A 20831-nucleotide genomic window follows, 5' to 3' on the forward strand; every position below is an offset into this window, starting at 1 on the left:
TTAGGGAAGCATAAAACTTGATAGTTGTATCATTAAATGTATTATAATTTCAACTGTAATAGAATTTCTTGCAAAGTTCTCCAAGAAGCAGTATTTATACCTCATGTGTTTGTGTGTGTTTGTCTGTGTGTGTCTGTGTATGTTTGGCCCAGATGTTACATCACCCTAGCCCAGGCTCTTGGTATGAGTATGGGTGGAGCCCCTGCTGGTCCTGCAGGGACTGGTAAGACCAAACAGCCAACAGCACATATATTAGTACTTTCTTTTTAACAAATTGTTATGGAATTTGGTTCAGTTTGTCTATAAAATGTAGATTTGAACCAATATGGGGTTTTAAATTTCTTTAGCTCAGTTAAACAATAGTTCAGTTTTGGACTGAACCTTCTTAGCCAAGATCACAGGCTTGATGGGCGTGATGCATTCTTTACTCTTGCATATCCAAACTCAAGCAGTCACAAGGCACAACAGAATAACTCTGCAAACAAGATGTTAGTAACATTTAAGTACAGACTACACCTGTGTCTTCATATCAGTGGCCTTAAACCGCATCAGATTGCAGTCTTACTTTTTTTGGTATGTCTTTTGGCAGGTGACATGACAAGATAACTCTACATTCAAGTAAATGCAGAGAGAAAACATTTTCATTTAGTTTCCTCTCAGGAAAAGTTAAAGAATGTCAGATTTGGATGCAGTGTTTCTCTCTCTGATCCCAGGTAAGACAGAGACCACTAAAGACATGGGTCGATGTCTGGGAAAATATGTTGTGGTCTTCAACTGCTCTGACCAGATGGATTTCAGAGGTCTGGGGAGGATATTCAAAGGTAATAAGACTGAATGTTTTGGTTACTAAAATGGCACCCTGGTGGGGAGTGGGTGTGGCTGGGGGACTTGGGCTCAGTTGTAAAAAGAACCTTTTTTGCAAATGAATCATATTAGCTAGACACAGTTAAATAATTGCAATTAAGATGTTGTAGGATACCGTATGCTGCAGATAGGATGTAACGACCATGGAGGAAACTCACATGTGTGTGTTGTTCAGGTTTGGCTCAGTCTGGTTCCTGGGGCTGTTTTGACGAGTTCAACCGCATTGACCTCCCAGTGCTGTCGGTGGCAGCCCAGCAAATTGCCATCGTCCTCACCTGCAAGAAGGAACGACGCAAAAACTTCATCTTCACCGACGGAGACAGTGTGGATATGAACCCTGAGTTTGGCATCTTCCTCACCATGGTCAGTGACAGGGCTGTTTAATTTTTTTTTTTTTTTTTTTTTTTTTTTTTTTTTTGTAAAGGCTGACGCTAGATGAATAATAGTGAGGATCTACATTTAGTGTGTCTGTAAAACAAAGTTTTTGGGTTCAGTGTTTTTTTCTTCCATTAATGTTTGTTGCGCATTGAAATTCATTCACTTCTATCTGTAGGAACTACCTGGCTGTTAGCATTTTTGATGTTTGCTCAGCAGTAATACCTGTTATCACACCAATGTTTGTATTAACTTATTCTGAATGATTTATCCAGCTATAAAGAGAGATGTGACCATTAGCTAGCAGCAGGTTCAAGAGATCAGTGATTGGACCACCTCATAAAACTTGTCTTTGCAGCGTGCATGTTGTGTAAGTGAAAGGGGGACCACTCATTGATTCCTGGCCACGCTGGTTAGTTTACCTGCTCTCTAAGTAGGAACAACTGTTTACATTGGTGATTCATTTGCATTTTATAGTATTGTCTGTTTAACATGTAATTATGTGCATATCTATGCACTTAGCCAGCAGCGCTGTTGTAATTGCAGCAGTAATTCACTTTCCGTTTTAAGTAAAAGTGATTGTCCTCCCTTGCTATTTTAGAGAGCATGCTGTCGTTTTAATTCAAAATGTGAAACTGAAATAATAAGGTTTTAAAAACTTTAATTGACTGAAGAGAAATAAAGTGTGCTCAGATATGTCTCTTTTCACAGGCCATTTTGTACTAAATTAGACAAGTAGCTGTGTCTCTTCAATTTTAGTTGGTGTTCATTATCACACTCTGCAAACTGTACTAGTTAAACCACTTTATCTCCTTTGCACAGTTGTTCTCCCAAGGCGAGTCATTAAATTGAGAAGAAAAAAATTATTCTCCCATGTGCTAAGTAGGGTTAGAGATCATTCTAGGGCTGTGAACTGTACGTGCGTGTGCGTGTGTGTGCGTGTGTGTGTGTGTGTGTGTGTGTGTGTGTGTGTGTATACATAGACATAGACAGTTTGAGATAGGTTTCTGTGAAGAAAAAGACCTGAACTGTGTCCTTAGGGATTTAACTCTCTGAAGGCTAGCTGAAGACCAGTTAAATCTAAACTCCAATTATGGTTTAGGTTTGTTAATTAAGCCTGATATATAGTATTTTTTCTGCATAAATTCAAAGATCTCTACAAACCTAATTAACAATGTACATATATATCTGTCAATGAAAATGTATGTTTATTTATTTGTTGTATTGTTCTCCTCAATGTTTTCAATTTATTGCATTATGTGAAATACACTGTAATTAGCTTTTTTTCTTACCTATAAGCCTCTCACAAATGTAATCACCTAGTTTTCTCCTTGGTTGCATCATTAGTTTTTTCAGATTTCTCTACTTTTAAACTGGACATAGATCCCAGTCATGAGAGGAATCTGAATCTTCTCTGTGTTTCATTTGTGGGTCAAACAAACTCTCCGTTTTTCATTGTCTCCCTGCCTAATCAGAACCCAGGCTATGCAGGTCGCCAGGAACTTCCTGAAAACCTGAAGATCAACTTCCGCTCAGTGGCCATGATGGTTCCGGATCGTCAGATCATCATCAGAGTCAAGCTGGCCAGCTGCGGCTTCATAGACAACATGGAGCTGGCCCGCAAGTTCTTCACTCTCTACAAGCTGTGTGAGGAGCAGCTCAGCAAACAGGTGAAACCTAATGGCCAATTTTCTTGCTCTCTCTACAGAATAAACATACAGATAAATTCATGTGAAAGCCGTGATACTTCACAGCTTTTACTTGTTAGATTTGTTCACTTTTTTGGGCGGTGGGGTGTTTGTGTTTCTCCAGGTTCATTATGACTTTGGCCTGCGCAACATCTTGTCTGTGCTGCGGACTCTGGGCGCCGCCAAGCGAGCCAACCCCAACGACACGGAGTCCACCATCGTCATGAGGGTCCTCAGGGACATGAACCTCTCAAAACTGGTCTGAACATGACACACAACAACTGAGTCTAATCTAATTTAATCTGATCAAATCAACTGTAGTCTAGTCTAGTCTAGTCAAATCTAATCTAGTGTAATTTAGCCTAATCTAGTCGACTCTAATCTTATTTAATCTAGTCTGGCCTAGTATGGTCTAATATACAGTAGTATAATCTAATCTAAATTAAATCTAATCTACTTTAGTCTAGTCTAATTCAGTCTAGTTTACTCTTGCCTAGCCTAGTCTTGTCTAATCTATTGTAGTTTGGTCTAGTGTCGTCTGCTGTAATCTACACTAGTCTAGTCTAATCTTACACATACACAGAGAATTAGATTTACTGTCAAATAATTGACAGACAAGAATATTAAAGACAGAACAGAGCTGAATCACTCTTAGGTGTAAAAGTAGTATATTATTGCCTAATTCACCTACCAGGGTCACTATCCCTGGTGCATTTTAATGTGTGTGTAGTTAACATGCTCTGATATATGTGATGTTGCTTTACTTAGGTGTGATAAAGTCTCAGTGGCTATCCTTAATCTCTCAAATGATCTGTGTGTGTCTGTGTGTGTGTGTGTGTGTGTGTGTGTGTGTGTGCGCGCCCTTTAGATCGATGAGGATGAGCCACTCTTCCTGAGCTTGATCGAGGACCTCTTCCCTGGCATCCAGCTTGATAAAGCAGGCTACCCTGAACTGGAAGCTGCCATTGACACACAGGTAGGACTGAGAGAAGGGCGAGAGCGTGTGTGAGATAGAGAGAAATGTGTGTGAGAAATAGAGAGAAATGGCAGGAAGGAGAAAGATAGGGCAGAAGGATGGAGTGAGAGCAAGAAAAAACTGGTGAATAGCAGGGATGGGAAAGAGAAGAGAGAAGGGAAAGTGAGAGAAGGGAAGAAAGTAAACAGAAAGACAGAGAAAAATAGAGAGGAAGAGGAAGATAGGTCAGCAGGCTGATAGACTGAGACTGCTGTATCTTTCATGTCACTCTTAAAAGCCTCAAGATGTAACACTCTGTGGGATAAGAATAGTATCGTTTACCATTTGTCAACTAACTACCTGTGGCAAATACAGAGCAGAGAATATGGATAATAATAGATTAAATGTTGCTGTCAAGTGTGTGCTTGTGTGTACCTGCCTCACTGCATATATTGGTGCAGATCCCCTTGTACATAGCTGTGCGAACTGTGTGTGTGTATATACACACACACACACACACACACACACACATATATATATATATATATATCAATGCTTTCATTCCCACATGTTAATGTGTATGTTTCTCTGCAGTGCATACATATCTTCATCCTCATATCTACAGTACACAAGGGTGTGACTGTGTCCCTCAGTGTCTGTTTGTGTATGTTTGATTATACTGGCAATGACAGAACATTTAAAAGGAATAATGGTGCTAATATATGAACTATATAAATCTGAAATTATACTTAAGGGAGCGCAGAGAGCAGAATGGAACCACATTCCTTGCTTGTCATGTCACCTCTTCTCACTGAAATATCACATATTTTATTTCATTTTATTTATTTATTTTGACTCCCATGTCTCCTTCTTGCACCATGTCTGCTTTTATCTGTGTCTGCTGGCCTCTTAACTCCAGCAACTTGCTGCCACATCCTGCTTCCAGCGTGACAGTCTTATCTAGCTTCAGGGTAGACAGGCTGGCTTTTTTAGTGTTTTCTTTGGTATCAAGATGTCATACCCAAGCAATTTGTTTTGAAAGTACATTACTAAGTGCAGTGACTGGTCAGGGTCAAGGAAAGAAAAGAGGCATTTAGGACAAACAGAGAGCAATACATAAGGTAGGATGCTTCATAAATGACTTTTTCTTTTTTCCACCGCTGGCAGTGTCACACCTAGAAAATTTTACATGGGTTGGCAAAAGAGTGGCATGGATCTTTGGCATGGTGTCTTAGGTTGCTTTCACACCTGCTGTGTTTTGTCCAGTTGAATTGGATCTTTGTGCACTTACACTCGTTGGTGTGATTTGTTTGAGTTGGTGAGAACACCCTAGTCCAACCCACATGTACCCCAAACGTTTGAACCTAATTCCATTTTAAAGAGGTGGTCTCAGATTGGTCCCCAGATTGATTCATTTGAAGTGAGAAAGGTAACCGCACCAACGCTGCCAACTGTGAGTTGGAAAATAAATTTATAACACTGTACCTGTTTGGTATCGCTGGTAATGCAGTTGTGAAATGATGGCATTACTGTACTATCTCCAGCCTCCTACGTCGTTTCTAGGATCTGATGGCAACATGTCAGGCCGATAGCATCAGCCTGACATGTTTTACTAATCTGTCTTTGATGCACAGAAGAAAGGGATGACTGTGATCAACATTAAGGTCTATGATTCAGGATATTGTTGTATTATGAACAGACCCTTTTCTCTTTACACACTTTCCTATCTGATCAGTAATAAGCAAGCGCGTCATTTTGATTCACATACTGTGGTCCGCTTTTATTTAAGCTGGTGAAAGCCAGCCAAACCAAATGAGAACCAAATGTGTGTGTTTGTGTCTACCCAGGTTGAAGACGCAGGTCTGATCAGCCACCCTCCCTGGAAGCTGAAGGTCATCCAGTTGTTTGAGACTCAGAGGGTCCGACATGGCATGATGGCCCTTGGACCCAGCGGGGCTGGAAAGACCACCTGCATACACACACTGATGAAAGCCATGACAGGTAGGTGTGTGTGTGTGTGTGTGTGTGTGTGTGTGTGTGTGTGTATCTGCCTGAATTGGGGGGGCATGTGTGTTCAGGAATTAAGACTCATAAACTTGAATGAGACAAATTGTCTAGTGTTGTAAGTTCACTGATGTGTGTATGTGTGTGTGTGTTGAAGCACACCTCCTACCTCATCAGTTCAGTCTGCATTTTTTAGTATGTGCATCTTTGAGCTTTAGTGCATTTGGTGTGTGAGATGTACTCGCAGATGCATGGGCTAATGTGTCTGTCAATGTGCCCCCGTCCTCCCAGACTGTGGTCAGCCCCACAGAGAGATGCGCATGAATCCCAAGGCCATCACAGCACCTCAGATGTTTGGTCGACTGGACGTGGCCACAAACGACTGGACTGATGGCATCTTCTCTACACTCTGGAGGAAAACACTGAGGGCTAAGAAAGGTCAGGGGAGCTACTTCGTTTGTTTTGATTGGCTTTGTGTGTCTGTCACTGTGAGTAGGAATAAAAGAGCATGGAAAATGAATAGTTATATGAATATCTTATCTTATATCTTATGTCAATACATTTTTTTGTTTTTGCACTTTTGTGTTTTAATATGTATTTTTACTTTGCATACCCTAAAAATGTTATTACTTTACAGAGAAATTTAAATATCTTTGGATATCCTTTCAAAGTAGCCAATTATTTTTCTGTATGTGCCAGTAAAAAAAATGTGTATGTATGTATGTGTGTGTTTGTGTGTACATTTGCATACATGTGTTTAAAAATGAGTCCATGTGTCCGTGTGTTAATGTATCTCTTTGAGCGAGATGCACTAATTTATCTTTGGATTTGAATTTTTTCCTCTATACATCCATTTACTGTTAACACAGCATATGCATCTAGCTATTTAAGTCCTAATGAGCCTAACCAAAGTTGTTATACTTTCTTATTTTCTCTCTTCCTTGAATTTTCCCTCTCCCTCTCTCCCTCTCTCTCTCTCTCCATATTTTCCTACTTAAGTTGAACTGATGATGATGTTCTCATAGAACCAATTACTTGAGAGTTTTTTGTTGTGGGTTTCAGCTCTGTTATTTTTCCTTACAATTCGGTTAAATGTATTTCATCTATATTTCAGCAATTTATTTTCATATTGCACAGCCATGATCATTTGGGCATGGTGGTGACTTACATCCTCTCTACTGAGTAGACATGGCAGCCCACCTGTCATAATCTCTGTCACTTCCAGTAAGAGTTTTAGTGCCACATTGTCCAGGCACTAAATGCTATCTCATAGTCTTTCCCTCAGTCCATTCATACCTTTTCCAGTGATTTAGAAAAGTGTTATTTTCTTCTCTTTTAGGCGAGCACATCTGGATAGTCCTGGATGGACCAGTTGATGCCATCTGGATTGAGAACCTAAACTCGGTTTTGGATGACAACAGAACCCTGACTTTGGCAAATGGAGACCGAATATCCATGGCACCCAACTGCAAGGTGGTGTTTGAGCCACATAATATAGACAACGCCTCACCAGCCACCGTCTCACGCAATGGCATGGTGTTCATGAGTTCCTCTGTGCTCAGCTGGAGCCCCATACTGGAGGTGAATAAGCTAAAAGTCTGAATATAATTCTAACTAATTCTGCTGATTGTAAGGTGTGTTAGATAAATAAATCCCTGTTAAATTAAGTAACATTTGGGTAGCAGCAGTGCATGTTCTCCAGCTAATCATCTTGCACACTGCTCCTTGGATAGTGGAGCACTCAGACAAACATAACCAATCCCCTCACATTTTTTTTTCTATGAGAGCCATGGTGAGAGAATGTTTCCTTCACATGCAGTCTTTAATCTGAATTGAACATTACTGAAAAAGGTAAATGATTGCGAAAAATCTCACATTTGGGTGCCAATTCAATAAATCGGCACTCCCTATATGGTCATTCACCTATTGATTACAGAAAGAACAGCAGAATGAGGCAGCATGACTTTCAAGTAATGAATTTCAATTGGAAGAATGTTTCTTTTTTGTACCACATACAGAAGACCAAGAAAGTCTACATTAAGAGGAAGGTGGGGTGGAGAATGGGTCAATTAACACGACTTCCCTGTGGGAGATTGGGATTTGATTCCTGAGTCCATTGTTTGATTCCTGTTATGTTACGTAGAGTTAATATTATGTTTCTTGTTCCAGACATGAATTAAATTTGTGTGCACATGCATGAAGAGGGAAATTGGTGTTCATGGACAAATAAATATTTGTCCCAGAAAAAAAAATGAACAATTTATGTCCAGGGACATGAATGTGTAGATTAAATTTTATGACTATTGCATGAACTGCTGTGAGACAGGGTTGGGTGTACATGTCAGGGTGATGAATATGTGTCTGTGCGTAAATTAATTGATATGTTTTTATTTGTGTGGGTTTTGTATTTCTTTCATCAGAAAAAATAAAACAAACGGTATTCATAGTGTACATACTTAATTTTATCATGTGAGTTAACCTGTCACGTCACGTCACGTCACGTCACGTCACGTGTGCTTGATGCTTCATTTATTCACGTCACATTAACCTCACTTTAAATCACTCTTTAAATTTAACCTAGCAACATTTCAAACTTGATTTTAAACTTCACTATTAACTTCATATCAAACTTCACTTCACTTAATTTGTGTTAATACAGTGTCACATTAACTCAACTCGATTATAGTGTAAGCTAACCTGTAGTGCTATGCTCCCTGCTTCTTTAGGGCTGGTTGAATAAACGCTCCCCCCAGGAGGGAGAGGTGCTCAGGGACCTCTTCTCCTCCTCCTTCCCTGAGCTCTTCCGCTTCAGTGTCCAGTCTCTGGAGTTTAAAATGGACTTGCTAGAGGCCTTTGTCATCATGCAGTGCATCAACATGCTGCAGGGGCTCATAGCACCCAAGGTAAGACTATGACTCCTCTGGATATCCATTCATTGTTCAGACAGACCGCAGACATTTACATTTTGACTGATAATGGTTTTATTCCAAAATGAGAAAAACATGACTGCTGGTATTAAAGTGGTGTTAATACACTGTGGTATCAAAATGGATATGTCGGCTTTGAACAGATCCATTTTTTCAGTAATAGAAACTTAATACTGTATGAATGTACATGATGGGTCTTCACCTTTTCAGCCTAGTTTTCAGTCACACAGGAAACTAAGAAAAAATATTCCAGTAGCATCCATCTAATCTTGTCAGAATAGCCCAGTTAGCACTACCAGGGAAGTTATAAAAGCCCTAATCACCCCTGCCTCTCTTTATTCACCCTACTTGATGAATTGGGCTCTAAAAGCTCCACCATGGCATTATATGATAGAAAAGTGAAAATGAGTGGCTGTTTTATATTCCTACGCACCTATAAAAGTTGTCAAATCCTGTCCCACTGGATGTCAAATTTATCATTCCTAAACCATGACACTTCCTTATGTTCTTACTCAGCCTTCATAATCTCTTGACACCTCCTTGGACTTATTTTGCTGGTTCTATGCAGTTGATTAAGAAGACCAGCAAGAGTAAGAAGACCTTTCACAAATTTATGACTTTGGCTTATAGTGCAATTTTTGCTTATTTATTCCACATAGTGTTGGGTAAAGAGATCTTATTGTCAGCCTGGTGCAAAGGGGTAGAACATTAAATCGATAATGCAATTTTTCACTGTGTGAAGTTGTTAATACATGTGGGACAAGTATCTATATGAGTTTTAAATTGCAAATATACACATCAGAGTTACTATCAGGTGTATTTATTCCCCACCTTTAGGTGTTTTACGGTAACTGGAATATTCTGTCATGTACATGCTGCATTCAATGTTCATGTTAAAACACTGAGAAACATGACTGTTTCCTTCTTTTTTTTTTTTTTTTTTAAAAATATCCTGCCTTTTCCAGTGTATATTTTTCTACTTCAGTTACAGATACCGTGATCTATCATAGCTGATTATTTTGAATTACACTGCATATGGCAGAATCACCTGTATCATGATGCCATCATTATTATGGTTAAAATATTGTGATAATATTAGATAAGTTACCCAGTTATTTGCATTCCTAATGTCTATCAGCCAATGGATTTCCATTTGACTCATAGATAAAACAAGAGTCTAGAGAAGTTTGCTTTGCATTTGCTTGTTTGGAGCAAAAATAAATTTCTTGTCCTTGTCCTTTTGATCCTTTCGATGCTGTTCAGGGGCTGTTCAGAGATACAATAGCACACCACAAATGAAAAGTTAAAACTGGAAAGGGAAGGTAACTCTAATATGGGTTTACTTTGCAGAGCCAAAAAAAAAAATCACTGCTCACATTTGGGGTTTAAGCACTGTTTCTAATTTAAGTGAGTAGCTGCCTTTTTTCCAAATGGGTGAATCTTATCGCTACTCGTGTCATGTAAAATCTGTGACCCAAACATTGTTTTTTTCTGTTTTTCCCTTGAACCAACTTCATGCTACTTGTAAGAAAATAATTGAAATCCTCCTTATTTCTTATTAATGCCACTGAAAGAATGGTGACAGGAATCTATGTGAGTGTCTTAGTGGAGAACCGTCATCATGTCAGCTTTACTGGTTCTGCAGTATTTAGGTTATTGTTTTGTTACTGTGCAGGAGCAGGGCGGGGAGATATCCAGAGAGCACATGGAGCGGCTGTATGTCTTCGCCCTGATGTGGAGCGTTGGAGCTCTGCTGGAGCTGGATGACCGCAAGAAGATGGAGACCTGGCTCAGAGAGAACGACAGTATCTCTCTGGACTTACCAGAAGTCCAACCTGACAGCGAGGAAACCATGTTTGACTACTATGTAACAGCAGATGGTATGTATGCACTAACAAATAGCTATTGGCACCTGTAGAATCAATGTCATAGACTGCAACTGTTTAATGAGAAGTGCAAGCACAGTGAAAACAAGTAAGAAAAGTAGTAAGCTCCCACACACTATCTCCTTATTTGCAATAGGTTTTATTCATACAAAAAATACAACGTGCAGTCCTTGTACCTTCAAAGACCTTCTAAGGATCAGTTTCGTTGTACAAGATACATTTCAAAGATGTACACAAATAAAGATATGTTTCAAATATACAAACATAATCCAAAATACAGCATTTTGGTCCCCATAAATTGTGAAGATCAGAATATATGTTTTATATGAATAAAGACAAAGACAAATAGAAGACAGTATAGGAACTTATTTTATTCACTGATAGACTTCTTTTTTACACAACTGTCTGCAAGAAACTAGAAAAGAAAAGATGTGCTGAAGCTTTTCTATTGCTAAATAAAAGCACAGGAGGCACTTCTCTCAGCAGCCTTTGTACAAATACCAGACTGTGAAGTGCAATATGGGAATTTTCTCAATAGAAAGTTCTAGGACAGTGTTAGCTACAGTATGTTGTCTTAGACAGTAAGAGACAAATATTTATTCCTAACCTATGTTATATATTGTCCTGAATCTTACATCATTTCACCAGGTCAGTGAGTCCAATCAGAGCACTCAAACTGAGTAGTAATAACCCCAGCTCAATCCTGGAGTGCAGCTCTGTTCTTTTAATGTATTCATGTTTATTTTGCCACCAGGTCAGTGGGTCCACTGGAGCACTAGAGTGGAGGAATACGTTTACCCATCTGACATCACGCCCGAATATGGCTCCATCCTGGTTCCCAATGTGGACAACGTTAGGACAGACTTCCTCATTCACACTATTGCCAAGCAGGGGAAGGTGGGTTTGACCAAAGGCTACATATTACAGCTTGTAGAGATAAATAAATACATTTAAAAGATATCTATTACATACAGAACCTGTCATTGAAAAGTGCAAATGTCAAGATAAGAGAAAGCTTTCTGATCTTTCCATTGATGTGAGAATATACAATTTTCTGTTGATGCGTTTGGCTGATAGATTTCAGGGGCCAGAGGGGGGCAAAGGGGCCTCTACACTGGTTACCACTGTGCATCATGAAACCTTGATTGCAATGATACTTTTCCTGTTTATTCAATATTTTCCTTAAAAAAAAAAAAAAAAAAAGATGATTTCACTGTGTCAGATGCTAAGATCCACACTTCCATATCTGCAGTGGAAAATCTTCACAGCTCCCCTTTGGCTTGAATGATAAGGGTGTTAGGGAAAGGTAGCAGCCATTTCATATCTTACCTATTCAGTGCTTGATGCTTCATTTATTCTTGGTTACAGCTGGGTACGCACACAGACACACACACACACAGACACACACACACACACACACACGCACACACAGAATACACGCACACAAACACATGCAGACACACACCTCAGATTAATAACATGGTAGCGTGACCGGATGGGTACTAAGAGACCAGATTAAAATAATGTGGTATATACTTTATTTGAAAGCCTATCGAATGCTCCACCACTCTGAAAGGGAAATAGTAGGAGAGGAGGGAAAAAAAAAAAACATAAGGCTGGGAAAATGGCATTCATCTTAGCATTCGCTACTAGATGGAGAATGATAAGATGTTACTGTGTTTGTACAAAGGAACTTTTCAGAGATCAGCGTTTATTGAGGGATTGTTCCAGAAATGTACTATTTTTAGATATTGCAATAGCCACTGTAGGACAGTACAATATCTGTGCTTGTCTATTTGTTTGCCCATGAACAAGTCAATTGAAGCTGACCTCTCAAATGTGACAGAATATGGGGTTCCAGATCATGCTCCCTTTCAGTCTAACATGGAAATGAATAGGAGTGCAAAATGATTGCTTTTATGTACACTAAGGGCCCTATCTTGTGCCACCCGCTATCCGCTGCCACTACCCGCTACCCGCAAATTGCGGATTTAGGAGCTTCCGCTATCCCTAAACGGTATCTTGCTCCACCCACTACCCGCTATCCGTTATGCCGACTGCATCATTTGCGCCTGGGGGTGCGTCGTGGGTGTGTTTCATGCGCTATCCCTAAAGTTGCTATCTTGCGCACACACTTTAGGGAAAGCGGATAGCGGGTGGTCAGGACCACCCGCTATCCGCTTTTCTAAAGTTTGGGCTGTTAGGAGAGCGCGCCCAGGCGGCTTCAATGCACGCCCCGACGGAGCCTCGCCACACACACGGTCGGACTGATACCGGGACGCCACCGGAATGGACTGAGTATATTACTCATATAGACTGTTTAGAGGAAAGACTGTTTTAATTGGACACTTACCCCAGCACGTTTTATTGTTTTATCATAAGCCAGCAGCTGTGCTATATTTTTATTATTATTTTTATATTTTATTTGCCCAATCTACCTTGTCAATAAATTAGTTTACACATAGTTCCACCTCTGCCTCTTGTGTGTGTGTGGTGTGACCCGGGGATTTTACTCAATCAGTACAACCTTGTGACACGTCCACTTGGACACATGTGGCTCCACCTCCCGAATTAACTCGCCTATAATATAATATATAATATGTATATAAAGCCACCTTGCTTTAGCCTCAGTAGAAGCCCTGAGAAAATCTACCTCCCTCTCTCCATCGCGGGTTTAGGATTTAGGATTTAGGATAGCGCATCCTGCCCTTAAAGGCAATGGCACCTGGCACACTGATTGGTTTAACTGGCGTAACGCCCAAAACACGCCTATACATAATATAGCGGGTAGCGGAGGTGTTTTGCGGATAGCGGGAGGTACACAAGATAGCAATTTTACGGGGGAACGCCTCTTCCAAAATCCTAAATCCGCAAATAGCGGGTTTAGGGAGTCTGGCGCAAGATAGGGCCCTAAGTGTTAATATTTGCTTTTGAGGGTACTTTATTTGTATTTTAATTTGTTGCAGTGAGTTTTGATGAATATGAAACTGCAAAACAAGGTTTTAACAGTCTGTATAACAGACCACAGTGGTTGTATGAGCTATCTGAGAAAATTATTGAGTTAGGGACTTTACTATGTTTGGAGGCCTGTCTTGTTGGTAATACTTGACTATAGCGGTGGGACAGTGGTTCACATTAGAGTACATTTTTCACAGAACAACTAAATTATACAAAAACCATGCTGCTTTACTTTACAGTGCCAACATAATGGATCAGCTTTTCAAGTGCTCTACTTAACTTTGCAACACTTTGGTTAAGTGATCTTGTCATTAAAACTCATTTTTGCGTTTTCTGGTTGGGCTGGTTGCCTGAACACAGTTCTAGGTTGCTGCTGCTCTTCAGCAAGTTAAAAGTATAGTAAATATGAACTATAAACAAAATTTAGGCTCAGCAGATGAAAACAAATGTCTTTCTCCAAACTGCATGGCATCTTGGGTATATGATAGTTTAACCGCTGTTTATCTAATGTATTACTTACCATGCTTTTACTAAGAGAACAGTCATGGTTGGTGATTCACTGTTATACTACTGAGTAAGCCGTGTTACAATACCGGCATGATCTGTTGAGTGTATTTTCAACAGCAGCCCTGACAACAGAATGACTACAGAAACACAAAAGAAACACTATGGAAACTGGAAACCATCTGGAACTCAAATGGAAACTCATCACTATGGGCATCCGGGTGACTCATTAGTTTACTGCACAAACCATGTCATTGCAGTGTCCAGGGTCTCTCTGTCTACTGTCAATGAAAGTCATACATGCCTATAAAATATTATTTTAAATATTGGTAATGTGTCAAAATATTGCCCAAATTTGTCAGACATATTATCTGTTTACATTATTTCATCAATTTTTAGAATTGAGAGTCTTGCAAACACAGAAGCAAAATGCCAGCCAGGTTTGCCATAGACATAGAAATAAATGGATGGATTCAATTTCCTGCAATGACAATGGTGCTTGAGATGGCAACGCCTGCAAAAGTTCTGTGAAAACCAGGACACATTGAAAGCAAAATAAATCAGTTTTCATGGTGAGGGCCTCATTTATCCACATTCACTATAAAAGTGTCTAAATTTATAATGCAGACTATATAATTGCCAAATACTCCACATTACTTCTTTAAATTTCAGAATTTCATCACAAAAAACGAGTTTTATTTGACAACTGGTAGATAATTTCCTGTGCCTATAAATAATACTTATTAAAACACCAGTCTTTTTGGCTGAGCTGCTTCCTTTCCTCTTTTTCAAGCATAGAAAAATGGAGCAGAGCTCATCCATGCAAATACAATTGAATAGATTATGATCAATTACGACTGAGTGAAAGAAGATGAAGAAGATGTCTCTCTCCTCCTCAAAGACTTTTGAGAGTTTATTATTAATGGTGAGAATGATAATTCCATAAAAAATAGAGTCTCAGGTTGGATATTTTACTCATATTCTTACTCACCAATAGCAATAAAGGAATGACATGACATTATCCAGACATGTGGGCACATATGGTGTGTTTCTTTTATTTTTTGGTTCTTCCTTTTCTTTCACCATTAAAACTACTAAAGGCTGGTAACAAATTTATGCATTTTTTCCACAGGCTGTTTTGCTGATCGGAGAGCAAGGAACGGCCAAGACTGTCATCATCAAAGGCTACATGTCAAAGTACGACCCTGAGACCCACATGGGCAAGAGTCTCAACTTCTCATCTGCTACTACGCCGCTCATGTTCCAGGTATAAAGCAGAAGCTCTCCCTTCCTCTTGATTAAATTTAGTTTAAACTGCTGCCGGTCTAACTTGTTGCAGTTTTATCTGACCATGGATACTTTACATCTGTGTTAGCGTGTCCTGCATTGTCATGGATTTGCAGAGTAATATTGATTCCTGTGTCTGCTCTGATAAATAATATGCACACCAGAGGTGGGACCGCTTTTTTTCCCTCTTCATGACTAAGTTGTGCATTGATCAAGCTGTCATAGCTGATTATGTCAAAAAGATGAAACACTACTATTACTGTTTTCTTTTCCCCTCTCATTCTCTCACTTGCATGTCTGTCTTTCTCTTTTTCCCTCATTATTTCCCTCCTCTTGTCCTGTCTTCTTTGTCATCTTGCTTTTCTTCTTTGATCACTTTCTCCTCTCTTCCATCCCTCTTTTTTTATTTAGAGAACCATTGAGAGCTATGTTGATAAGCGGATGGGGACCACTTACGGACCACCAGCTGGGAAGAAAATGTCTGTCTTCATAGATGACATCAACATGCCCATCATAAACGAGTGGGGAGACCAGGTTTGTGCGCATTCTAACTTTTAATAAAATGTCAAACACATCCTTTGATTTCAGTAGAAGACATCAACTGATGATGACTCTACTTTTGAGCTTATGCCTGTGATCAAATCAGCTGTTTCCATCCTGGTACCAAAAAAAAAAAAAAAAAGATAAAAAAAAAAGTTGCCTCTTGTCCTGTAACCCAGACTTATGATAGATAGGCTAAGACAACAGCATTCTTAATTTCATATGATGTGATAATTTATTAATGTTTAAATATTTTTCAATGCACTAATTAACTGATAATATTATAGAAACAATAATAGCAGCAAAGAACAAGATAAACTTCTTTTAAACTTCTCGTTGGCCTTTCATCCTAGGTAACTAATGAGATTGTGCGGCAGCTGATGGAGCAGAGCGGCTTCTATAATCTGGAGAAACCAGGGGAGTTCACCAATATTGTGGACATCCAGTTCCTGGCAGCCATGATCCACCCTGGAGGAGGCCGTAATGACATCCCACAGAGACTGAAGAGGCAGTTCTCCATTTTTAACTGTACCCTGCCCTCAAATGCTTCCATAGACAAGATATTTGGTCAGTATAAATATTGTATCTGTATTCTTCACATTAGATTTTGCGTTGATATGTTTTGAATAGGGGTGCATGATAATATCAGTATCAGTATCGGCCGATATTGGCTTTAGAAGTGAAATGTCATTATCGGTCCAAATGAATATTTCTGCTAATACAACACGTCAATGTGTGAAATAGGTCAAATCTGCCCTGGTTTTGGCTGTTGTCAGGATTTTCTCAGGGAGAGCATCATCCAAGCCTGTTTCAGTATGATGAATCTTACAGTTTTATTTTAAAGAAAATGTTATATAAAAACATATATGGCGTGTTTTACATCACCTAAGTTGAAGTAGTTTTCTTGTTTTGCACAGTGGAATGAATATTAGGGTGTCACAAAGTGGAGCAAATGTCCATTTCCTCATTGAGTCTCTTGGCTGACATAATGTCTATAGCGCAGATTCAAAATAGTTCATGTTTTAAAATGTGTAACCCTGCTGTATCATATTGCTGTTCACTGCTGCAAAAAACCCCTTTGCACCAAAGGGATTATTGGTTAGTATTGACTCTATCTGGTTGGTCTGTCAATTTTGCCAGCCACTTTGGGACGCAGCCACCTTATGTTCATTATAATTCATACTGAAAAACTGCTAATGCTTTAACGGCAAATCTTCAAAATTCAGAAGTCAATGCAGCCAGCTGACTAAAAAGTTAATTAAATGTCCCACTCAAAAGTATGGTATGCCTTTGATAACACTGAAATACTTTGGTCACTGTCCCATTCTTAATTTCCCAACTACTCCTCACTGACTCCATCACTTCCAACCCAGGTGTGATTGGTTGTGGCCATTACTGCACTCGTCGTGGTTTCAGTGAGGAGATTTGTAGAACTGTGCCCCACCTGGTATCTCTGAATCGCCGTCTCTGGCAGCTGACTAAGGTCAAGATGCTTCCGACGCCTGCCAAGTTCCACTACATCTTCAACCTCAGGGATCTGTCTAGGATTTGGCAAGGCATGCTGAATACCACTGCTGAGGTGGTCAACTCTGTCCAGGTGAGAAGATTAATTAAGTAGAGCAAAGTGCCTCTCAGGGCATGGTCAAAACTGACTAGAATAGAATACATTTCCAACATCTTGGACTCTGAAAGGTCTGGCATAGCAGGTTCAGTATTTGCTCAGGTGGCCAATTATTTACAGAGGCTGTCCATATAAAGACAGTAGCTGCAGTGACTAATTACATTGAGGGGAATATATCCTCAACCTTGAGTTGCCCTGGGTCTTGGATACATGTTCAACATCTCTGCTTAGGTTGCTAGCTCACAGATGTGTATTATAGTCAGATATGTAAAATAGAGCAGACAAGACTAGAGTAGATAAAACTACTCTGGACTTAAATATCATACCATGCAAAAATTGATGCAGTTTTGGTTTAGTGGTGCAGTTACACAGTATGTACAGAATTCCTAAATAATATAGTTTAATGTATATCTGGCATCATGAATTTTACTACATCCAACTAAACCAGTGTGTCCCTACTGTGTGCTTCTTTATTCATAAATCCTTAGGGACCTCCTTTACCTGCTCCTACAATTCATATAGGAATTTCAAGGACCTTTTGCCAGGAAAAATAAAACAGTGTAGCCTAATCGATGTTATTCATCATGATGTCCTTACTCTCTGTATGTATATATGCAATAGAGCTGAATTAGCAAAATTGATCGTGAGGCTCATCTGTCATGCTGGCAGATGCTGGCAGACATCTCAGATTGAGACTGAAGAGCGACTTTTCCCTGAGCGAAGGAGGTCATCCTTGCTAGCATAAATAATACTCATAACACATATTTCAGGTGCTGCTGGCGTTGTGGAAGCACGAGTGCAAACGTGTGATAGCTGACCGATTTACTATGCCCGAGGACGTGGAGTGGTTTGACCAGGCCTTGGCGAACCTGGTGGAAGAGGAGCTTGGGGAGGAGGAGAAGAACATGGTCGACTATGGAGTGGACAGATACTTTGTTGACTTCCTGCGAGATGCACCTGAGGCTACAGGTAATGGTCAAGTAACAAGTATAGAATTCTTGCATCTGAAAACACTACAGTATGAGATGTGATAGATAGAGTAACTTGCAGACACAGTTGCTGCTGTATCATGTAAAATACTGAACTGAAAATAAAAGAAAATGACTCAGGCAAACAAACCAAGCAGGGGACAGGCAAGACAGACACAGGTATGGTAGAGTTAACCAACGGACACATACAAGAACAGTCAAGCTAGGAGGCAAACTAGACAATCGGGCAAAGACTACTAAAAGTAAGTTTGGGGAAGCACCCTGGATAGATCAAGGCATGAATAAAAGGAGGAAGCTTTGATTGTTGCACTTGGCTTTCTTCTCTGAACAAGAAGCAAAGCCAGAGCCTTCTTTTGATGTAATGTGAGCTGCATTCAGACACGACACCACTAAGAAGACAATTCTCTGTTGAAACGGCTGTCCTTTTCAATAAAATGCATCAGAGATAGTGTGCATCAACTCCCTCCTTATTGCATCACGTCATTGGGGTTCAACACTTGCGCAAAAAAATGTGGTCTATTCTTGTGGAAAAGCTCAATGCATAGCATGCGATCATAGAATACCAAGGCTGCCCTCCTTGAGGTGCACCCAAAGAAAACCTGAGAGGACACCATCTCTTTATTTCTAAGGCTGTGTGTTGTCACCCTCCAACATCACAGCTCCAGTTACACTGTGCATTTATTGTACCCCATAACTCCCATGGGGTCAGAGGCTATGTCTCAGCTTTCTTTTTATAGCCTTAACAGTGATATAATGCTCTTTTCTTTTTGGGACAGGTCACAGGTAAATGATTGGTCTATATACTGCTGTACTGTAGGATGGTTAGTGATGAGGACCAGCAGGTGCAGCGAGGAGAAGAGCTGCTATTATTGCAGATAGAAAACAGGTGTGTGGCAGGAAAAACTGAAGAAACTTAGTGGACAGGACTGAAACAGCACAACAAAGACCAGAAAACACAAACTACACACACACACACACACACACCATACATGGACAGAGAGATTAAGGAACAATGAGGGTGGAGAGAAGCATGGTGTGGAGGCACAGATCAAGATGTGTTTGGATACCAAGTGTTTTTTTTTTTTTTTCTTTTAAACAGAAAAAATAACACCTTCACTGTTTTTGTGTTATAATAATTTCAATTTAAATCACTATTCTTCACAGGGGAGGAACCAGAGGATTCAGACTTTGACCTGCCCAAGGTGTATGAGCCTATAGAGTCATTTGAGAGTCTAATGGAGCGTCTGAACATGTTCCTGAGCCAATTCAATGAGAACATCAGAGGAACCGGCATGGACATGGTCTTCTTTAGGGACGCTATGATACACTTGGTGAAGGTACAGTACGACATCTTACATGTCAGCCAGCCAGTCTGTGCCTGGCATTTGAAAAAGGTGGTGCCACATTTTAGACACCGATCTTTTACTTAGCAAATAGACCAAACATTTTACAGGATGTAATTATGTTTTTATATTTAAATACTGAGCAAAGAACATGAGATAGCATTTGTTTCCAAGATGGACCATTTAGAATGAAGTGACGTTCATTCACATCAGTGACATTTTTATGTCTGTACAACCGGACATGATGTCTTCACATAACTTTAGATACTCTTCTTTCTAAGTTTTAAATTAAAACCTTATTTGTTGTTTGAGGCACATGTCAACATAGTTGTGTCATAATTGCCTGACTGGCAGAATTTTATTTATTTATGTATTTATTTATTTTTCAATTCAGAGAGATGTGAGATGGACAGGTTGCATTCAGTTAGTTTCCAGTTTTTCTTGAGTTTTTTTCAACTTCTCCTTTTCAAGCAGGCCCACCTTAAATCAAAATGTGCATCAAAATATACATATAACAAACACTCAGCAATTATAGCTCAATAAATACAGAATTCAGTTTTGCACAAGTCATTGTACCTTCTTGCAGTTGTGAACAGCAGAGCAGCTTCTCACACAAAAGGAACAATGCTCTTTCCTTACCGAGCCTGTAACAATTTGACAAAATGCCACAGCCTCAGTTAGGACGTATATTACAAAATACATGGAGCAAAGGATGTCTGCAGGTATGTCTGTGGACTCTGGAGAGCTGAGCTAGCTTTTCTTAAAGAAACATTTGTCTTTCCTGACATATCAGTTATTATACTCTAATGAGCTTGAGTAATCTGCATTGTCTGCACTCTATTGTTGAGTGTACCATTGTGTATGAATGAGTAGTATTACATTTCTACTGT

At 39.7% G+C, this 20831-nt stretch overlaps 1 protein-coding gene across 1 annotated transcript in view; it reads left to right on the forward strand.

Moving 5' to 3' along the window:
- Positions 1-20831, forward strand: part of dnah5 (dynein, axonemal, heavy chain 5) — a 125059-nt gene that overhangs the window by 40254 nt on the left and 63974 nt on the right. Inside the window, exons 40-57 of the mRNA XM_030072103.1 lie at positions 153-223; positions 714-821; positions 1040-1227; positions 2715-2909; positions 3052-3186; positions 3796-3903; positions 5730-5883; positions 6178-6324; positions 7226-7467; positions 8613-8789; positions 10489-10693; positions 11454-11596; positions 15294-15428; positions 15860-15982; positions 16342-16555; positions 17362-17585; positions 18380-18578; positions 19763-19935. Coding sequence (XP_029927963.1) covers positions 153-223; positions 714-821; positions 1040-1227; positions 2715-2909; positions 3052-3186; positions 3796-3903; positions 5730-5883; positions 6178-6324; positions 7226-7467; positions 8613-8789; positions 10489-10693; positions 11454-11596; positions 15294-15428; positions 15860-15982; positions 16342-16555; positions 17362-17585; positions 18380-18578; positions 19763-19935 — 2941 coding nt within the window. The remainder of the gene's footprint in view (positions 1-152; positions 224-713; positions 822-1039; positions 1228-2714; positions 2910-3051; positions 3187-3795; positions 3904-5729; positions 5884-6177; positions 6325-7225; positions 7468-8612; positions 8790-10488; positions 10694-11453; positions 11597-15293; positions 15429-15859; positions 15983-16341; positions 16556-17361; positions 17586-18379; positions 18579-19762; positions 19936-20831) is intronic.

This window comes from Myripristis murdjan, chromosome 16 (assembly GCF_902150065.1).
Source record: "Myripristis murdjan chromosome 16, fMyrMur1.1, whole genome shotgun sequence".
In the NCBI taxonomy this organism is placed as follows: Eukaryota; Metazoa; Chordata; class Actinopteri; order Holocentriformes; family Holocentridae; genus Myripristis; species Myripristis murdjan.